Raw genomic sequence first — 22,399 nt, forward strand, 5'->3', positions numbered from 1 at the left:
GAAAGATTCTATAAAGATACTATAGCTGTCATGATCCAGGTTGGATATGACAGGTTTTTGAATAAGTAACCTTTTTTTTTCCTTTGAGCTGGTTGCTGGGAGTTGGTTTTGCCCCCGGTGGCCATTAGGGCTATTACACAGTGGTGTCTTTTGTTCTATTTTGCCCCCGGTGGTGGTGAGCGTTATTGCACATGATAATGAAGCAGGTGTGATTCCTTGGGTCCTGCCTATAAAGGTGTAGCAGGTGGTTTCACTCACTGTTGGTAATATTGGTCTTTTCTAACCATCCTTGGTGAAGGAAGGAACTTGAGAAGACTCCCGGGCAGCTCAGTCAGAATCCTGGAGTGGCAGCTATGGTGTCAGCGAGGAGTTCTTGCAAAGCTTGGTGGAGTGGCAGCTATGGAAGAGAGCTGCATTCAGATGCTGGACTCTGTTGCTGGAAGAGAGCTGCACTTAGGTATTGGATTTGGTTGGAGGAAAAGATGCACTCAGGTGTCGGACTCTGTTGCTGGGAGCATTAGCAACAGAGCAAAGCTAAGTGGTGTTTCCCTGTTTGTCACTTTCCTCAATGTGTGTTTTAGTGCAGTGGTGGGATTAGTTTCTGCACCATCCACTTCACTAGTAAGGGATTGGTTCAGGGCGAGCTAGGGATTTCAGGTATCCTGATCGGCGCCCGGTGCGGAACCGGCCTAGGGATCGGTAGGAGTGTAGAGACGCTGACTCGGGGGAGTGCAGGAGGTCTCCACGTCTCCGTTCCCTATCGCAGGGCCACCATTGTAATTGTTTTCCTGGTTTTCCCCTTTATTCTGAAATTCGCCCGGCTGGAGGTGGTGTATCCAGACATACGTGTACTACTGAAATTCGCCTGCTGGAGGCGGTGTATCCGGCTACACATTCTATTATTTAAATTTGCCCTGCTGGAGGCGGTGTATGCAGGGTCACGCGTGTCATATAAATTCGCCCTGCTGGAGGCGCTGTGTCCAGTCACTCGTGACCATGACATTATTACCAACCATACATTTTTTTTTGGTAGGCCTTTGGCCAGGTTCAGGCCAGTGAGTAATTGCTGCTGGGCCTCACTGAGGTGAGTGAGGAGCTGCATGGTGTGTTGAAGCAGTTCCAGCAGCAGTTATCAGGGTCTGGGGCCTTCCCTCTGGCTCACCCAGAAAATCAAATTGCGGCTCTGGCAAAGAAGCCCCCAGAGTCCTTGCTAGTGAGCGGGACTTGCTCATGCACGCGGACGCACCCAGGCAGGTGGGAGGAGTGGGTGTCCCCATGGTGCTGCCTGGTATTGCCCAAGGAGAAAGGGGTACGTCCCTGTGGTGGGCAGATTTGTGTTATAGTCCGCGGGGCTCACGCCAAACCTTCCATACCACCGAAGAAGCCGCCCCCTCCTGGTCGTGTGGAGGAAGGCGACCAGGGAGTGTATATGTCCTCCATATCCCCATCCCCTTCTCCTCCAGTTGTGGTTGCAGGGGTGCTGCCAGGGAGTAGGGGCGAGTCTCAACCCTCGCTATTAGCCAACCCAGAGAGGCGCAGGCCTCATAGTAGGAGGGTTGGAGGATGATGTTTCTCTTGGTGAATAGCGGGGGTGTGAGTGTGGTGACACAGGGGGACGCCTCTGTTGTCAGTTCCAGAAAGAGTTCACCCTATTTTGACAAACAAATGTGTGACAATAAACGTTCTGGTCCGGACCTGTGTGTGAACGAGCGTGTATGGGTGTCCACCAAATAACATCCAGTGGAAGTGTGTGCGGAGTCTTGTCAGCTTGTTTTACCTCCAAACATACTCATACATAACTCGCTCCCCAGGACGATGCTCTGGGGATGTGCAACGCTGCCAGAACATACATTGCCAATACCAGTGGTGCCCATTTGTCATTAACCTGAGGTGCAGGTAGTTGCAGAGGTGAACTCTGGATCTGGGCGTCCCCTCTGTAGGTTGTTCCCTGATGAGGAGCGGTCTTGAGGGTCCAGAGGCCCCTCATTGAGGGAGAGTACTGTCATGATCCAGGTTTGATATGACAGACTTTTGAATAAGTAACCTTTTTTTTCCTTTGAGCTGGTTGCTGGGAGTTGGTTTTGCCCCATTGGCCATTAGGGTTATTACACAGTGGTGTCTTTTGTTCTAGTTTGCCCCCGTTGGTGGTGAGCGTTATTGCACATGATAATGAAGCAGGTGTGATTCCTTGGGTCCTGCCTATAAAGGTGTAGCAGGTTGTTTCACTCACTGTTGGTAATATTGGTCTTTTCCAACCATCCTTGGTGTAGGAAGGAACTTGAGAAGACTCCCGGGCAGCTCAGTCAGAATCCTGGAGTGGCAGCAATGGTGTCAGCGAGGAGTTCTTGCAAAGCTTGGAGGAGTGGCAGCTATGGTGTCAGTGTGGAGTTCTTGCAAAGCTTGATGGAGTGGCAGCTATGGGGTCAGCGAGGACTTCTTGCAAATCTTGGTGGAGTAGTAGCTATGGAAGAGAGCTGCACTCAGATGCTGGACTCTGTTGCTGGAAGAGAGCTGCACTCAGATGTTGGACTCTGTTGCTGGAAAGCTGCACTCAGATGCTGGATTCTGTTGCTGGAAAGCTGCACTCGGATGTTGGACTCTGTTGCTGTAAAGCTGCACTCAGATGCTGGACTCTGTTGCTGGAAAGCTGCACTCGGATGTTGGACTCTGTTGCTGTAAAGCTGCACTCAGGCGTTGGACTCTGTTGCTGGGAGCATTAGCAACAGAGCAAAGCTAAGTGGTGTTTCCCTGTTTGTCACTTTCCTCAATGTGTGTTTTGGTGCAGTGGTGGGATTAGTTTCTGCACCGTCCACTTCACTAGTAAGGGATTGGTTCAGGGCGAGCTAGGGATTTCAGGTATTCTGATCACCGCCTGGTGTGGAACCGGCCTAGGGATCGGTAGGAGTGTAGAGACACTGACTCAGGGGAGTGCAGGAGGTCTCCACGTCCCCGTTCCCTATCACAGGGCCACCATTGTAATTGTTTTCCTGGTTTTCCCCTTTATTCTGAAATTCGCCCGGCTGGAGGCGGTGTAGCCAGACATACATGTACTACTGAAATTCGCCTGCTGGAGGCGGTGTATCCGGCTGCACATTCTATTATTTAAATTCGCCCTGCTGGAGGCGGTGTATCCAGTCACGCGTGTCATATAAATTCGCCCTGCTGGAGACGGTGTGTCCAGTCACTCGTGACCATGACAGTAGCAGCCCGGCTCCCACTGTAGTGCCCACCTGAGCCTCCCGATGCAGGACATATCATGATCCGCTCACATGGGCGGCATCCCCGAGTCCAAGGCTATCCTGCTGTCCGTGCTGTCGGAGGACACGGTGATGGATCTGAAGCATTCCCTGAAGTGCCTCCATGGTTCCGTCACAATCTTCTCCCGAAATTCCCTAATTTCCGGTCAGCTTCTAGTACGTCACTTCCGGTGGAATGTCATGTGCGAATTTTAAAGTGCTCCTCGGGGCTCCGCCATGTACTCCTGTGTCCGTGGGAAAAGTAAGCTCCCGGCCGGGGCAGAGGTGCAGACTCTCTCTCAAAATCGGGACTGTCCCGCTGGAAGGTATGGATGCTCCCCACCATACACCTTGTACACGTTTAGCTCCGCACACCTCATACACACACGGTTCCGCTTTTTATGCCTCGCACACACACACGGCTCCACTCAGTACACACGGCTCCTCTCCATAAACCTCGTATACATGCGGCTCTGCTCGTACACCTTTTACACACGTGGCCACGCTCTGTATACTTTGTACACACATGGCTCCACTCCGTAAACCTTGTACACATGCGGCTTTGCTCCATACACCTCGTACACACGTTGTTCCACTCCATACACACGTGGCTCCACTCCGTACACACATTGCTCTGCTCCACTCCATACACACACAGCTTTACTCCACACACACGGCTCAGCTCCGTACACTTCGTACACACAGGGCTCCGTACAACCCTTACACACGCGGCTCTGCTCCGTAAACACGTGGCTCCACTCTGTACACCTCGCAAACACACGGCTCCACTCAGTACACACATGGCTCCACTCCGTAAACCTCGTACACATGCGTCTCTGCTCTGTACACTTTTTACACACGTGGCCACGCTCTGTACTCCTTGTACATACACAGCTCCACTCCGTAAACCTTGTACACATGCGGCTTTGCTCCATACACCTCGCACACACGCGGCTCCGCTCCATACACATGCGGCTCCACTCTGTACACACGCAGCTCCACTCCGTACACACGTGGCTCCGCTCCGTACACCCCGTACACACTCTGCTCCACTCTGTACACCTCGCACACACACGGCTCCACTTACTACACACATGGCTCCACTCCGTGAACCTCGTACACATGCGTCTCTGCTCCGTACACCTTGTACACACGTGGCCACGCTCTGCACACCTTGTACACACATGGCTCCACTCAGTAACGCGGCTCCAATCTGTACACACGCAGCTCTGCTCCGTACACACGCGGCTCCGCTCCGTACACCCCGTACATACGCTGCTCCGCTCTGTACACCTCGCACACACACGGCTCCACTTAGTACACACATGGCTCCACTCCGTAAACCTTGTACACATGCAGCTTTGCTCCGCACACCTCGCACACACGCGGTCCCGCTCCATACACACACGACTCCACTCCATACACACGCAACTCCGCTACATACACACACGGCTCTGCTCCGCTCCATACACACACAGCTCAGCTCCATACACACAGGGCTCCGTTTTGTACGCCCCATACACACACAGCTCCACTCAGTACAACCCGAACACGCTCGGCTCCGCTCTGTACACCTCACACACGCGCGGCTCCACTCCGAACAACTTGTACACATGGGTCTGCTCCGCATTAGGGCCACCTGTCAGTCAGTCTCGTTACAGTTGCAGATCTCTGTAGCAGTGACTCACCTAATTCCGGCACCACTCCTATGACTGAAGGTCGAACACTGCTGGGAGGAATAAAGTTAATTTCTTCCTGGTAGTGAAGCTCTAAGTGCAGGCACCAGGCAGGTTCAGAATGCTATTAACCTGCAGATTAACCCCACATCTGCAGGTTAATAGCATTTTTTCACGTGACAGGTTACCGTTAAAGATTTTTTACACTTCCCAAAAATGTGAACATTAATTTTACATTTCTTGAAAAATAATTTTATACTAAAGCATAATATTTTTTACTTATGAAATAATTGTCATAAATCTCAGAAAAATGTTACAAACTGTTCTGCCCATTAGGGCAAAAGACAAGGTTAAAATTACTTTTATCAATATAATAAGCTGTAATACTCTGTTAATGATGTCTAATGTGGCAATAGCACCACCTGGTGACGTTTAATTGTATTACAAGTTGTTTTCTGTTAAGCTGTAAATTGCATTGTGGGAGAAACTAGTGCATTTCGGTAAGAAGGTCCTGGTGAAGCAGTCATTTTGTAAGAATCAGTCTAGCAGGACAGTTGTGTAAAACTTTGTTCTGCATTATGTTACTAAAACTCCATTATCCTGGATAATGTATATTTAGTAAGGAAACTATCTCTGTTCTGTAATATTGTGTATTCAGAACTGTTGTTAAATCAGAAAGTGATTGTTACTAAGTCATGTGTTCACATGTAGAAGCGCCATCTTGCTGTGTGCTTTCACTGTTAATTGTAAATGTCATTGTTATGTGATATTCTTGACTCAATACTGTTATTTGTATTTTTATAATTTTACCAAACAGATATATTACGATACATATACATCAAACTGTTGACCAATAAAACAGTTAGACGGCAGAGAACAATCTGCTTATTTTGACAGAGAAGGTTTATGCTGTATGTCAAAATGCATACCATGAGATTGTACAATAAGACTGAACAGAAGCAGTACTGGAATTTCATCCTCAAAAGCAACAATTCCTGAAATTGACAACTTTCTAATGTAGACAAAGGTTTTAAAAATAAAATGAAAATTCATTGTTTTATAATTCAATTTTACAAATTATAAAAACCATTATGAGTGGATGGAGAACCTGGAATGCCGCCCTTGGTGTTTGCATGTACTGTAGTCTGACTTTGATGGCTGAGGGGTAGATTGCATGATATGCTGAATGATTTTGATGTGTGGAGTAGGTAGGCCAATCCTGACTCTGTAAAAAGGAATGACCTACTATTATATGAAGGACTGACTCAGCCTGAGGGGAGGGGCATAATAGGCATAGGAATAGCTGGAAATAGAGGAGGTTGAGGAATAGCAGGCTGAATACTGGTGTGACCAATTAATGAAAAATGAAAGAATGAATGAATGAATAATGAAAAACAGACAATATTAAATAACAATAATCACTTGGATAGTGAAAAAACTTTGATTAGTAGTGAAACATAATTTCGTTTTTCTTGTTCAGTCCATCTGGAAATCTCGTTCCAAGATTAAAGATCCAATACGCCTCACGGGTAAGCAAGGTTCTCCTGATGTCACCGCCACGCAAGGGTCTTTTAACTTTTTCAAGACCTGTCACTTTTAAAGTTGCAATACTGTGTGAATGGTTGTCAATAAAATGTCTGGCTGCTGATGATATGTTGCGATTACCACCTAAAACATTGGAGATATCATAAAGGTGCTCATTAATGCGTGTTTTAGTTTTCTAGTAGTGCACCCAATATAGGATTTTTTACATGCATCACAGTCAATTTTATAAATTACACATTTGCTATTACAGTTAATAAAATCTTTTATAAAAAATGTGTTACAATTGTTGTAATCATTAAACACTATTAATCAAAGTTTTTTCCACTATCCAAGTGATTATTGTTATTTAATATTGTCTGTTTTTTCTGTATTCTATTATATTGTTTTTAATTGTGCGCTATTATATTTATGTGGTGATGTTAGGACCTTTTGATCACATGTTTTTAATTGTGCGCTATTATATTTATGTGGTGATGTTAGGACCACATGTTGGATCACATGTTAAATTCACGCAATTCTATTGGTGTTTGATACCCATTTAATGCAGGGAGTGTATGTGATATCTAGCTTTGATAAAGACCGCAACAGCGGTCGAACCGCGTTGCCTGTCCTCCTGTGCCTTGTGATGTCCGAGATGGACATTATGGAATTAACAAGAATGAATTTTTTACTTCATGGAGCTGGAACGTTTCCTTTCATTTTTCATGTGATCACGTCTCATCAGGACGGAGTTCCGGACACCAATTGTTGAACAGTGAGCTGGCTTTTTTCTTATCTATTTTGTGAAGGGACCTATTAATCACCATCTCTCAAGAGCTGTAAAATATTCTGATGGATCATTGGGTGGTGATCCAGCATATATTCCTGTTAAAGTACATGAATGCATGAGAGTACATACATTTTCAGGAAAATGCTAAAAACAAAGACCCAGACTGTGAGCAACAATATTATCACCATCTTCATCTACAAATCTACTGAGTTATTGCAGAAACTGACTGTCTATCAGGACTGCAGCAGAGAGAGTGTCCTTACTTTCTGGCCTCTCTTAAGATCACTTGGTGAGCATAGAGCTGTAGCTGGAACAGTGGTTGACACGGTAGCTGTGGTCTGCACAGTTGTTGACCAGTTATGTGGTGTGATTAGTGGTTCCAGTTTTAGCACATGTGGTATCCATGAATACTCCCCAATAAGGATCATAAATTTGTTCAGCCATAGAGGTAGCTTCACTACTGCCTTCTGTTACTGCATTGGCACTGCCCTCAGAAATGCTAGTCAAGCCAGACATATTAGATGTCTGCTCTGAATAGGAACCACCTGGCGTCCAATCTAAAGTATTAAAAACATACATGAATGACAATGCTAAATTTGAGATATTATTCAATCCAAAGAATTTTCTACTTACACACGCAAATATATAACTGCAGACAAAAAATTAAGTTTTTGCAGATACATAGAGGGCCATTTGCACAGTGCTGTGAACCCATTTTTAAGCCTCTACTGAATTTCCCTCCTATGTTGGTCATAGTAGGATTGATGAAGTTGACATTAAGCATAATAAAAGGGGGGAGCGTGGCCAACCACCGAAGGAGCAAGACGTGTGGATTAGAGCTCCTCTCGCCTTATCTATTTTTCGAATAATCCTCAGCCCCTTGTACTCAATCCACTTTCACCCGAGGCTGCGGTAATCTGGAGGAGACCTGCAGGGTGATTTCCGCCCGTTGCGGCTGCATTTAGACCCGTGAAGCGGGGCGGACGCCTGCGGCCTACCTGTGAGCCTGAGGCCTGCTGGAGGTGCACCGGACCGAACGCTAGCTTTGGAGGCTGGGAATTTCCCTCCTGTGCTGGGAGTGCTGAGAGGGGAGGACCGAGGACGCCTGCCCTACCTCGCCCACTGACTGGACCGCGGGGAGACTGTGTGTGGAGCCGCCTGGTGAGACCGGGAAAGAGCGCGGCAGTGCCCGCAGCCTGCACCGCTAGTGAGGCAGCGGCCTGAAAAGGACGGCCAGACAGCAGCGCTGGCAGTGAGAGGCGTGATTATAGCCCGGAGGAGGCAACATAAGAGGGGGCACCAGGGATCCCGGTATCCGGGGGTGGACGTCTTATTGGGGGACAAGGGAGCACAGGAGAGTAACCTGGTCTGTGAGCACACTGCAAGAGACACATTACGTCTTTCTGACAGGACCTATTTCGTTATAACAAAGGTCCTATAGAACCACCATATCATGGGCTCTGACTAACTCCCAGGATTAGGGGACTACTCCTTGATCTATTTGCAGCCGACCAGAGGAACTAGAAATCTACGAAGGGGTGCTGTATTCATTGCTTCCTCGTGGTTCTTGTGAGAGAGTGGGACTCCACCTGCTGACCACTAGGCGCTACTGCACAAACATTGTGCCCCCAGCTCCCTATATAGAAGAAACCAAATATATCTAATACCTGTGAGGTGGTCACGGCTCCACGGGATATATATGTGAGCATAGCTACAGAGCTATATAAGTCCAAATCAGAAACAAACAGATACATAGTTGTGGACATCACAATTTATCCCATAACCTGAAGTAATTCAACACGGAGGGCATGGGCAGCCCTGATGGACTATGATTTTGGAACATTAGGTTTGCCGCTACGGGCGCAAACATGCACTCAAATGAATAATTAAACTCCATGATTTGAAAGGCAGCACATCGGAGATTTATAGGCGATGCGTCCCAAAAAAGCCATGGCATCAGAAGTCAATACTCGATCGATCACACATTTATTGTCCCAGAAGGCTAAATCGACAAGCCACGCCATGTCGGCGCCACTATCGACTTTGAGTTCTAAGAGTCTCCCTCAGAAACCCCAACATAATGACCCGACCTGCTCTACAACTATGATTCCTATGACAATGGAGGACTTACTGACCACCATTCAGAAGACGTTCAGAGCTGAACTCTCAACGGCAGTAGATAATTTTACCCAACAAATCCAGGATATTGCTCAAAGAACCAATGATCTAGAGAAAAGAATGTATGATACTGCTGATGCTATGGAGTCCGACAGAGAACAACTAAAGGAGCAAGACGCTAGAGTTGAGTTCCTAGAGCTTAAGTGTGAAGACCTGGAAAACCGCTCACGAAGGGCAAACATTAGAATTAAGGGACTACCAGAAAGCAATACTAACTTAATGGAAGTTGCCGTGGGCCTATTCGGTGCTCTCCTACCTCAGGCAGACCCTGCTACCTTATGAATAACCAGAATTCACAGAGCGTTGGGGGGACCCAAACCGGACGCCTCGCCTAGGGACATTATCCTTAAAATGCACTATGAAGAATCTAGGGATCTGATCTTGGCTGCAGCTCGTAAAATGCAAAAACTACCAGAGGTCCCAGATACTGTTTCCTTGTTCCCAGACATATGCCCAGCAACCTTGCTGAGGAGAAGAGATATGAAAGATGTGACAATGGTTTTAATCAAGGTGAATATTAAATATAGATGGGGATTCCCACACACACTAATCTTCTCTCACAGTAACACCGTCTACTCGCCAAAAAATCAAGAAGAAGGCAAAAGGGCACTAGAAAAAGCAGGAATCACAATACTGGACCCAGGAGCAGCGCCGCAAAGACAGACACCCCGTAGAGACTGGACTGAAATCCGCCGTGCGAGGCCCAACAGGTCACAGAATAATACCTGATTCACCATCTGAGGCCTTTGTCAAAGCTTATGTTAAGTTTGATCCACAGATCAGTTAAAGATGCTGCTCCAATGGTGCTGCCACTTTACATTCTTTTTAGAAAGTTCTAAAATACGTAATTTTCTTTTTGTAAAGGAGTGCTGTTCCCTTGGAGTAGCCATGCCACTCCACCTTGGGATATTGCTGTTTCAGGTCCTACTAATATTGGACCGACATGCTTTACCCCACATATTGGTTATTGGTTGTAACCGTTTTCTACTTTGTTGTATTTTCCCTTTTATCCTTGGTGTCTTCCCTTACCCTATAACAGTGCTGAAAAGTTTTGAAAGTTTAGATGATTTGATAGAAGATGCGGAACAACACGCTATGCATTTTGTCACTCTGGGGGACTTAGTTATATGTATATCAGAACTTCCCCACGCAATTTAAATGTTTAAAACATTATCACACAATGTTAGGGGATTCAACTCCCCGATAAAAAGGAAGCGTGCGTTTATTGATTATTAAAAACATTCCCCTGATGTGATATTTTACAGGAGACTCATTTTTCTAATACTTCATCCCCCAGATTCTTCCATAGGCTTTATTCAAGGTTCTTTTTAGCTTCGCAGGATAAAAAAACCAGAGGAGTCGCCATTCTATTCCACAATTCTTTTCCATTTATTCAGGAGGGCATAATTAGAGATACAGAAGGCAGATATAATTCTTTGGGGCAAGGTGCAGGAGACACGAGTTTGTTTTATCAGTTGTTATGCACCCCCTACCTTACAAATGAAGACCATTAAATTAGTTGCAAGATTACTAAACTCTATCCAATATGACAATATTATTTGGGGGGGGGCGATTTCAATCTGACCATGGATGAGGCACTTGATAGCTCCAATAATAAGAGATCTGACATACCGCAAAGGGAAAAAACTGTGCTTAAAAATATTTTCCATACCCATCATTTGGTGGATTCATGGAGGGAAAATCACCGACAAAAAAGAGGGTACACCTACTTCTCTAGAGTCCATCGGTCGTATTCCAGGATAGATTGGATTCTTACTAACTCAGAGAATATACTTTCACTGCTATACTCTAGACACATCCCTTCTTCATGGTCTGACCATGATGGTGTGCTTTCTGTGTTTAAATTTGACATAGTAACCTCACGACTATATAGATGGAGGCTGAATGAGTCCTTACTAGCGGACCCCCAGATAAGATCACTAGTTGATTGTGAACTCAAAACCTTTTTTCTTTCAAACACTACCTCTGACGTCTCTGTGGGTAACGTTTGGATGGCCCATAAAAAATATATCACGGGCATTCTTATCAGGCTAGCCTCCCAAAAAAAGAGAGACCGTCTCAGAGTGTCACTCGAAAATGAGCTTCTTAAATTAGAAATCGCTAGCCAATCATGCCCCTCACTATACCTAACTAAACGAATATATGATGTAAAACTACAACTGAACACCCTACTAACTACCCGTACTGAAAGGGCAATACGGTGGACTCAAGCGACATTTTACAGGGTCTCCAATAAAATGGATCGAATGCTTGCGAGAAAATTGAAGCAAACAGAGAGGTTAAACTCAGTCTTTTCTATAAAAGACGAGCAGTCCCATACCACGTTTAACCCGAACAGAATCTACAAGACATTCCAAAATTATTATCAAAAGTTATACACTGACAATGGGAACTTCTCATTGCCCAAACTAGATGACTTTCTATCCAACATACCCCTACCTTCTTTAACTTCGACTTGTGCTGCGTCACTGCACTCCCCTATCTCAGAGGAAGAAATAGCTTCCATTATCAAGCACTTAAAAGCTGGAAAGGCTCCAGGCCCTGATGGGTTAACGGCGCTATACTATAAAACATTTTCTGCAGTACTGTCTAAACATATCCAAGCATACTGTAATAGCATGTTAACAGGACAATCAATGCCACCAGAATTCTATACTGCACATATTACAGTTATTCCAAAGCAGCAGAGGGACCCTCTACTTACCAAGAACTACAGGCCTATCTCTTTATTAAATCTAGACCTTAAAATAATCTCGGCCATCATTGCAAATAGAATCAATAAATATTTACCCAGTCTTATTCACAAAGACCAAGTCGGATTTATCCCAACAAGACAGGCCCCAGACAATATTCATAGAAATTTAAATCTTATTCATAGCGCTAATAAACAAAAATCCCACCTGATTTTGTTAGCCTTAGATATAGAAAAGGCTTTTGATACCGTCGTCTGGCCCTATATGTTCCACATATTGTATAAAATGGGGTTTTCACAACAATTAATAAACTTGCTTAAACTCCTTTATAATAACCCAGTAGCTTATTTGAAACTACCCTCGACTATCCCCGAACCAATAATTATTGGCAGAGGCACCAGACAGGGGTTCCCTCTGTCACCGGCCCTGTTTGCTATGGTGATGGAGCCATTGGCTCAAAAGATCCGTTTGCACCCCAACATAGCGGGCCAAAAGATGGGCAAACAAGAATTCAAGGTTAGCCTCTTCGCTAACGACCTTCTCCTAACCCTAAAAAACCCTCATGTATCACTACCCAACCTTATAAGAACACTTAACCATTTTGAGGAGATATCTGGACTCAAGGTTAACATGGATAAATCAGAGATTATGTTTTTGAATACCCCATCAACAGAGCAATCATCTATATTAAATAATTTTCACTTCCGTCATGCAAAACATCATATCACCTACTTAGGGATTAAACTTACAACGTCCAAATCCACCCTAATTAAATATAAGTACGCTCCTCTTCTCCATAAGTTACCGCAAACTCTCACAAAGTGGTCCACCCCATCCCTTTCCTTTTTGGGAAGGATCCATTCAGTGAAAATGGTTATACTACCTCAATTTTTGTATTTATTTCGATCCCTGCCTATCCCGATACCTCAAATGGCATTGAAAATGATACATTCACAAATGCTGCGCTTTGTTTTGAATAATAAAAAATCTTGCATTTCTCAGAATACCTTGTTTAAACATAAAAGACATGGTGGACTCTCGCTGCCGAACTTTGCTCTTTATTATAAAGCGGCCCAAATCGCTCAACTAGCAGCGGTAAATGCTCAACAACAGGCACCCACTTGGATATCAATAGAAAACTCGCACATAGCACGTTATTCTTTAGAAAGCTTGATGTGGGCTACAGGTCCTCTGCCAAAAGATTTAGATATGCACTCGCCATACACCTCCCACTCACTACGGGTATGGAGAACTAACAGATTCCAATTTTCATTGCAGTCCCAACCTTCCCCTCTTTTGAATTTGTTCAACAACCCCATGTTTGCACCAGGAGTAGTGTCAAGAAATCACGCATGGTGGAAACAAAACAATTTAACTAAGCTACAAAACTTATCAACCCACTTTAAGCTAATGCCAAAACAAGATTTCATTACAAAGTTCCAGGTACCAGGGTCTGAATTTTTTAGACTAGAACAAATTTTTCATTTTCTACAAAAATTAACTGTAAACTTATCGGACCCTAAACCTACATCCTACGAATTAAAATGCTTATACGATCCATTGGGAATTGGTCTTATATCATATCTTTACTCTGTATTTCAGCAACCTGGGGAATGTTTGAAAATGAAGGTCATGGAACAATGGGAGGAAAACTTACAAATCTCCCTTACACCTCAAAGATGGTACAAATGTTATGAAAATATAGTTAAGGGTAGTAACCAGGTATCACTCACTGAGACGTTATGTCCCCAGTTTCCTACATAATGTTTACCACACGGTTCCCGGTAACTGTTTTAGGGGTTGCGCTGACAATGGGGATACACTTCACATATGGTGGACATGCCCCATAGTAAAATCCCTCTGGAAAGACGTCATAAAACTTATCAATACTACTTTGAATACGAAGTTAACACTAACACCGACAGTATTACTCCTAGGGGACAGACCAACTCATGTTAATAGCAAAACGTGCTGTCTCATTGATTTTATCGCCATGGCAGCTAGGAATCACATAGCCAGCAAATGGAAAACTAACACATTGTCAATATTACAGGTGAAGAAGCGGGTTGACCTAATGATGTTATATGAAAAAATTGAGGCCATCAGAACTGACTCTTTCGAAGCCTTTAGGGGTATTTGGGAACCTTAGATTCAAGCACAAAATGGCAATGATCTCCCTAGAGTGATATGCTTGTCGGTGTAGTATATAAAAATAGATACTGTCGCTGATAAATATAAAGCCTGAAACAAAACTTACATTTATCCGCATTGACTCGGTTTTTAATAACAGCACTTACTGTTTACTCCCTTCCCTCCCCTCCCCTCCCACCCCAATTTAGTAGTGTTGAGACTGTTGTTTTACAGCTTTGCAAAACTTGGAATATGATAAGGAAGATATTGTATACTTTTCCTTCTATGCTTTCACACGCACCCCCTGCGAGAGGATTTTATTGCTTTGATATCAATGTCTTTCATGTTAAAAGATAATTATGTTTTTCAATAAACTTGTTGAAACTAAACATAATAAATGGGGGCTACATACTTTAGTGTATGACTAGTATAACTGTACTGACAGATCATTAACTTTTCAGATGTTATGACTTTGTCACAGTTAGGGATGACAGTACAGTATATTTGCATATCTCCTTCCACACGGCTTTCTTCTTGATTCTGTCCCTGTAGGAGGGAAGTCTATTACCACAAAGTTCAGGCCTCTCCTGCCCAACAACAGTCATCTTCTCAGCATTCATTGGGCAAGACATTGCTGAAGACAGAGCTTCTTAGAACTGCTAAATCAGCCTAAAATGTCTGAACTTCCTGTTTCTAAAAACAGGATGTTATTTTATACGGATCCATGAACAACACATAACATGTAGATGGGTGCTCGCCTGTGTTTTGTTTTTGAGATCCAATTGACTTATTGGTTAAGCCGTTATGAAAAAAGGATCTAAGTATTGAGTGCTGCAGTTTTTTACATTCAGACCATTGGTCCGTGTGTAAAGATGTTCATGTGAACCACCACATTATTTTCATTGGTCCATTTGCTTGTCCATATGGTACCTATTTTGTATACTGACAGCACAAAGACTTTTATTATGCTTGTCTGAACGAGTCATATGTTTATCAGTTTTAGGATAAGAACTTAAACATTGATAGCATTCACCACGAGAAATTGAGACCAATGTCACAATCTTGAAAGGAGTGTTGGTCAAACATGTACACTAGGACTTCAGTCAATATCTATGGAACTAAGGCAGCCAAGAACTGCATCTCATGGTCTGCGTGGGATCCCCAGTAGTATTAAATTTATCATCTATCTTGTGGTTGGCTAATAAATGTTTCTCATAGGCCACCCCCATTAGGTACCAGGTATCACCACTCTCATATGTTGATGCTTGATGGAACACCTCTGTCCTTATATTCTACTGATCAGAAACAATTAGAATAACTTGTTTTTATTTAGCACATAGTGACTTTGGACATTCATATTATTGTTCTTCAGTTGTTCAGGTTGGATTTCCTTGCCTTGGCAATCAAGATGGAGTGGCAGCATTTGAAGTCAATATAATTGTTATGAATTCAGAAGGCAATGTGATTCTACAAACACCGCAAAATGCCATCTTTTTCAAAACATGTCAGCAAGGTGAGTGTGAAATCTATGTGATTTACCTAAAAGCAAACCATATTGAAATGTCAGCCTAAAAGGGTTGTCTGGCACCAGACAAGTCTATCTTCATCTACAGTTTTTATGCCTTTTCTTTTGCATGTCTGCATTTTGACAAGGGTTTTTTTATGCAGGCATGAAAAAGAAAAACACCATACCTACCACATGTAGTGTTTGAAAAAAAAAAAAAACAATGACATACAAAACACACCAAAAGTAGGAAAAAAGGCAAAAAAAAATACATGACATGTAATTGATTACCAATGATTTTCAAGTTCTGATGAGCAGACATTATCAATTTCTTTCTTTAAAGGGGTTGTCCTATTTCAGACAACTGCAGTTTTCCAAAAAATAACAAAGTTAGTTATGGTCACCTTCCCCGATTCCACCGACGTTATGTCAACAGCTCGGCAGCTAATCAGTGAGCTCGGCTATTCCCACGTAGTCAGAATACAGCCTTCGGAGCCGTTACGCTCACTGATTGACTCCTGTGCTGTTGACATGACACCAACACTGCAGCCAGTTCCAAACATAACAAGTAGCGGTGGAGACTAACCAGTGGAACCTAAGAAGATGAGTACAATGCAGTTTGTTATTTTTTTTGACTAATCATAGCGAGGTCAGAACATTGTCTGAAAGAGGACAGATCCAATTCTCTGATTTTAATCCAGGAATAAACCCTGGTGATTTTTATCTGTGCAATCTGTATGTCAATTTTTTACTTCTTTATGGCATCCTATTTTATATATCAGCAGTTGATAAAATTTAAAAAATGCAAATATAGTTTCCTATGTTAAAAATTGTTAATCATCTATTAAAATCAGATGCTATACAGCCGATTTGCATGGCATCCGACTTTTCTTTTTTGCATGTCCTTAAAACGGTGACTCTGATTTGAAAAACTAAATAGACTAGTGCATTCGGTCATTTTTTCAAATGGACGAACAGTCGGTGTGAATAAAGTAGCATATGAAAAGCCCAATGGAATAACTTTGCTCCGAAAGCAGGCCATGTGAGGTTAGTTGTTTTCCCGAACAGCACTCGGACTTGTGTGAACATATACTAATCAAGATGATGGGTAAGGTAAGGCAGTGGAACTTTAAGGAGTTGTCATGTTTCATTAAAATACAGGATCAAGTCTGCTTATGCTGTAAATTAAGAAACCAAGTATTACTTACCTAATGAAACCTCTGCCACTCCAGTCCCACGTCTGCCTTCTGTCTTTGCTGACAGTTTCTATCGCCGTAGCTGCATGATTTGCGGCTGCTAGACAGCCTGAATACACGTGGGAATTCCCTAACAAACAGGCAACCCCCACATGTATTCAGGCTGTCCAGCAGCCGCAAATCATGCAGCTACATCGACACAAACTAAATCTCCGAGCACGCCAAAATACTTGGAGGACACACGAGCATGCTTGGGAAAACCCGAGCAATGAGTATACTCGCTCATCACTAGGCAGAACACATTTACCAATCAGAAAGTTAAAGGAATTGTTCACTGCTTTTATATTTCTGTACTATTCAAGGGATAGTTCATAATTATCAAATTGGTGGGGGTGCAACACCTGGCAACTCCACTGATCAGCTGTTCCCAGAGCCATCGGCAGCTAGATGTGATCAGTTGTAGAGTTACGCAGCACATCTTCATCAAACAGCTGATCTGATATTGATGGACTATCCTAAAGATGGATCCTAAATATAAAAGTAGGGTACAACGCCTTTAATATAGTTATACAGAGTGCACCCTGAAACAGCTTTACATGGTCAGGTGGCTCTTGTAAAAGATAAGCCAAGTAGTGTACAACCCCTTAAATATAGTTCTGAATAATAGAAGAGACCTCTAAACTGTAGCCACTTGTTAAGAAGTAATAGTAGTCTATGTTAAAGGGAATGTGATATCAAGGTGCAATCTATGCACCCAAATCACTTAGATAGTCATGTAATTCTTGTAAATATAAACCAATCCATACTTTTCTTTATAAAGTCTACAGCGCCTTATTCGTAAAATCCACATTGCTATCGATATGCAAATGAGGTTACAAGTGCTCTGGGTGTGACAGAGCCTTTCCCAAGCTTCTACCTTCCAAATCCAAGTACTTGCCTGGCAAGCTGGCATCTCCTTCCCTAGCTGTGTGATGTAAAGCACTAGGACTAGATTGGCAGAGGATGAGAAAGTGCTCTATCATGCCCAGAGCACTTGTGGAATCATTTGTGTATTGGTAAAAATAAAAACATGGAGCTATTGATTATGGAGGCTATGACTGTATAAAGTAAAGTATGAATTGACTTCTCTTTTCAAGAGCTATCAGACCATGTAAGCTGTTTGGGGGCTGGGTGGACCAAGATAACAGATTCTCTTTAAAGGGAATCTGTGACCTGTTTTGGCGGGCGATGAAAACGAGGTCGGTCCGGTCCGGTCCGATGGGCGGTGTTCCCAATGTGTGCCGCCTCCCCATCCTTGGCCGCCATCTGCAGTTTTTTGAGGAGTAGGTGTCCGCCATTTGTTGTGCATGCGCTAAGCATTCTTGGATAGCGCACGCGCAGTTTGCTTTGCCCAACTGCGGGCAAAGCCGAAAAGTCTGACTGCGCATGTGCCGGTTAACTAAACCCCGGAACACAGCAAAATACTTCCAGGGCTTAGTTAACCGGCGCATGCGCAGTCAGGCTTTGTGGCTTTTCCCGCAGTTGGGCAAAGCATACTGCGCGTGTGCTAGCCAAGAATGCTTAGCGCATGCGCAACAAATGGCAGACATCTACTCCTATTCCTCAAAAAACTGCGAACGGCGGCCAAGGATGGGGAGGCGGCACACATCGGGAACACCGCCCATCGGACTGGACCGACCTCGTTTTCATCGCCTGCCAAAAGTAGGTGACAGATTCCCTTTAACATAGATGAAAATGACTTCCTCATGAGTTGCTACAGCTTAGGAGACTCTTCTATCATTCAGAGCTATAGTAAAAGGGTTGTACACTACTTGACTTATCATGACAAGAGCTCCCTGACCATGTAAGCCATTTGGGGGGACAACCTGATGGCAGACTGCCTTTAAATGAATAGATGCCAACAATACAAGCAAGTATCATCAGATGAAAGAAGGGAAACTAACATTTTCCTGAATTACAGGTTTTTCTACTTTTCAGGGATCTGCTTATGTTTTTGCAAGTAATATGTATTGTAGCGTTGATTGAATATATTTCTGTGCCTTCACACATTTATTTTGTTTCCTCTTTTTATGGAAAACAATGACATCTTTGAATAAGGGGTTTAGAGTGATGTGGAATACTTTTAGTTTTTCTGTACTTGAAATTGAAGTGTTGTTTTCTTCCTTCAAGTCCTTATGATACAAGTATTTTTGATTAGCCAAATAGCACTCAGATATGCCGTTTTCCGCGTGTTTAATGATCACTAGAGTTGAGCGAAACGGGTCGAAAAAATTCAAAAGTCGCCGACTTTTGGCAAAGTCGGGTTTCATGAAACGAAACCCGACCCTAGGATGAGGTCGGCCACGAGGTCGGCGACTTACGCGCCAAAGTCGCGTTTCAAAAGTTTGTTTTGCGCTCTTTTTCAGCCAATCAGGATCCACGGACACTGTGGGCAATGTGATGACCTAGGCACGGGTCACCACCATCTTTCAGAAGGGCATGCAAGTGATTGGCTTGCTTTGGTGGGCGTCACAGGGGGTATAAAAGGGCGTGCACGCCGACCGCCATCTTACTTCTGCCGATCTTAGTATAGGGAGAGGTTGCTGCTGATTCTGTAGGGAGAGCGTTAGGCAGGGAAGAAGACAAAAAACCTGCTTCTGCTGCTAGCGATTTGGCCTGCACAACACACAAGTCACTGTGTGTGCAGTGCAAGGGGAGGCTATATTGTGGTGTATCAGTGGTGTTGGTTGTTGGGCTGCCTTTTAAGGCTTCCTGACACGCTAGCATTGCTGTTTACCCACTGCTCCGCAAACTGCTTTTTTAAAAGCAATCCAATCTCCCTTATCCTCTAGTCACTTTTGTCACAGCTGTGCCATCGAGCCTGTCACATAGCGCTCAGATATCAGTGGGCCTCACACAATCCACAAGTGTCCAGTGTCCAAAAGTGTGCGCAGAGATTCAAAATCTCCATTATCCTCTCGTCACTTTGGTCACAGGCAGCTGTGCCATCGAGCGTGTCACATAGCGCTCAGATATCAGTGGGCCTCACACAATCCACAAGTGTCCAGTGTCCAAAAGTGTGCGCAGAGATTCAAAATCTCCATTATCCTCTCGTCACTTTGGTCACAGGCAGCTGTGCCATCGAGCGTGTCACATAGCGCTCAGATATCAGTGGGCCTCACACAATCCACAAGTGTTCAGTGTCCAAAAGTGTGCGCAGAGATTCAAAATCTCCATTATCCTCTCGTCACTTTGGTCACAGGCAGCTGTGCCATCGAGCGTGTCACATAGCGCTCAGATATCAGTGGGCCTCACACAATCCACAAGTGTCCAGTGTCCAAAAGTGTGCGCAGAGATTCAAAATCTCCATTATCCTCTCGTCACTTTGGTCACAGGCAGCTGTGCCATCGAGCCTGTCACATAGCGCTCAGATATCAGTGGGCCTCACACAATCCACAAGTGTCCAGTGTCCAAAAGTGTGCGCAGAGATTCAAAATCTCCATTATCCTCTCGTCACTTTGGTCACAGGCAGCTGTGCCATCGAGCGTGTCACATAGCGCTCAGATATCAGTGGGCCTCACACAATCCACAAGTGTCCAGTGTCCAAAAGTGTGCGCAGAGATTCAAAATCTCCATTATCCTCTCGTCACTTTGGTCACAGCTGTGCCATCGAGCCTGTCACATAGCGCTCAGATATCAGTGGGCCTCACACAATCCACAAGTGTCCAGTGTCCAAAAGTGTGCGCAGAGATTCAAAATCTCCATTATCCTCTCGTCACTTTTGTCACAGGCAGCTGTGCCATCGAGCCTGTCACATAGCGCTCAGATATCAGTGGGCCTCACACAATCCACAAGTGTCCAGTGTCCAAAAGTGTGCGCAGAGATTCAAAATCTCCATTATCCTCTCGTCACTTTGGTCACAGCTGTGCCATCGAGCCTGTCACATAGCGCTCAGATATCAGTGGGCCTCACACAATCCACAAGTGTCCAGTGTCCAAAAGTGTGCGCAGAGATTCAAAATCTCCATTATCCTCTCGTCACTTTGGTCACAGGCAGCTGTGCCATCGAGCGTGTCACATAGCGCTCAGATATCAGTGGGCCTCACACAATCCACAAGGGTCCAGTGTCCAAAAGTGTGCGCAGAGATTCAAAATCTCCATTATCCTCTCGTCACTTTGGTCACAGGCAGCTGTGCCATCGAGCGTGTCACATAGCGCTCAGATATCAGTGGGCCTCACACATTCCACAAGTGTCCAGTGTCCAAAAGTGTGCGCATAGATTCAAAATCTCCATTATCCTCTCGTCACTTTGGTCACAGGCAGCTGTGCCATCGAGCCTGTCACATAGCGCTCAGATATCAGTGGGCCTCACACAATCCACAAGTGTCCAGTGTCCAAAAGTGTGCGCAGAGATTCAAAATCTCCATTATCCTCTCGTCACTTTGGTCAAAGGCAGCTGTGCCATCGAGCCTGTCACATAGCGCTCAGATATCAGTGGGCCTCACACAATCCAAAAGTGTCCACTGTCCACAAGTGTGTGCAGAAATTCTAAATCTCCCCTGTCCTATAGACACCTTGTACCTTGTTTTACATTACTATATAGTTTTTTGGATTTTGTCTACATTTCTACCAAAAATGAGGAAGGCTGGTGGAAGAGGCCGTGGAATTGGGCGGGGGTTGGCAGCTGGTAATGATGGTGTTGGTGGTGGATCTGATGGTAGTGGCAAGAGCAAAATAGGACCGAATGCAGGAGGTGCTGACCCTGCGTCATCGTCTGGCTACATAAGGCCTCGAACGCTTAGTTTTCTAGGAGTTGGCAAACCGCTTTTAAAGGCAGAGCATCAGGAAAAAGTTTTGTCTTACATTGCTGACTCAGCCTCCAGCTCTATCGCCTCCTCTTCTTCAGTTGTAAAAAGTAAAAGCTCTGAGTCGTCATTGGAGGCTCATGTTCATGAACCACACCTTTCCTTGTGTCCTTCACCCCAACCAAGATTGAAGGATGACGCAGGCCATACTACTGATTACTCCATGGAGCTGTTTTCACATACCATGCCTGGATTATCAAGTGAAATGGTGAATTACCCAGGCCAAGCTGAATCTGACATGGAGTGCACTGATGCACAGCCGCTGATGGATGATTCTGCTGGTACATTCACTCAGAGCACTACATTGTCCTCGCAGTGTACAGAGCCAGATTTTGACCCTGATGAGACTCAGGTGCCCCTTCCCGCACACTATACCACCATACACGGTGACACAGAGAAAGGTGCACATGACATAGAAGAGGAGGTGATGGATGACCCAGTTGTTGACCCAGATTGGCATCCATTGGGGGAAGAGGGTGCTGCTTCCAATAGCTCAGATGAGGAGCATCCACAGCAGACATCGACATCGCAACAGCTGTTATCTGGCAGGCTCGGATCACTCCAAAGACAGGTTCCAAACATCAAAAGAGTTGCTGGACAGCTTGTCC

The 22,399-nt window shown here is 44.5% G+C and overlaps 1 protein-coding gene across 2 annotated transcripts in view; it reads left to right on the plus strand.

Moving 5' to 3' along the window:
* Positions 1-22,399, plus strand: part of WIF1 (WNT inhibitory factor 1) — a 270,043-nt gene that overhangs the window by 192,348 nt on the left and 55,296 nt on the right. For both annotated transcript variants that reach the window (XM_073555448.1, XM_073555447.1), the window contains exon 4: positions 15,621-15,761. In XM_073555448.1, coding sequence (XP_073411549.1) covers positions 15,621-15,761 — 141 coding nt within the window. The remainder of the gene's footprint in view (positions 1-15,620; positions 15,762-22,399) is intronic.

Source organism: Dendrobates tinctorius, unplaced genomic scaffold (genome assembly GCF_039654945.1).
Source record: "Dendrobates tinctorius isolate UK_male_01 unplaced genomic scaffold, ASM3965494v1 ptg000224l, whole genome shotgun sequence".
NCBI classification, from domain to species: Eukaryota; Metazoa; Chordata; class Amphibia; order Anura; family Dendrobatidae; genus Dendrobates; species Dendrobates tinctorius.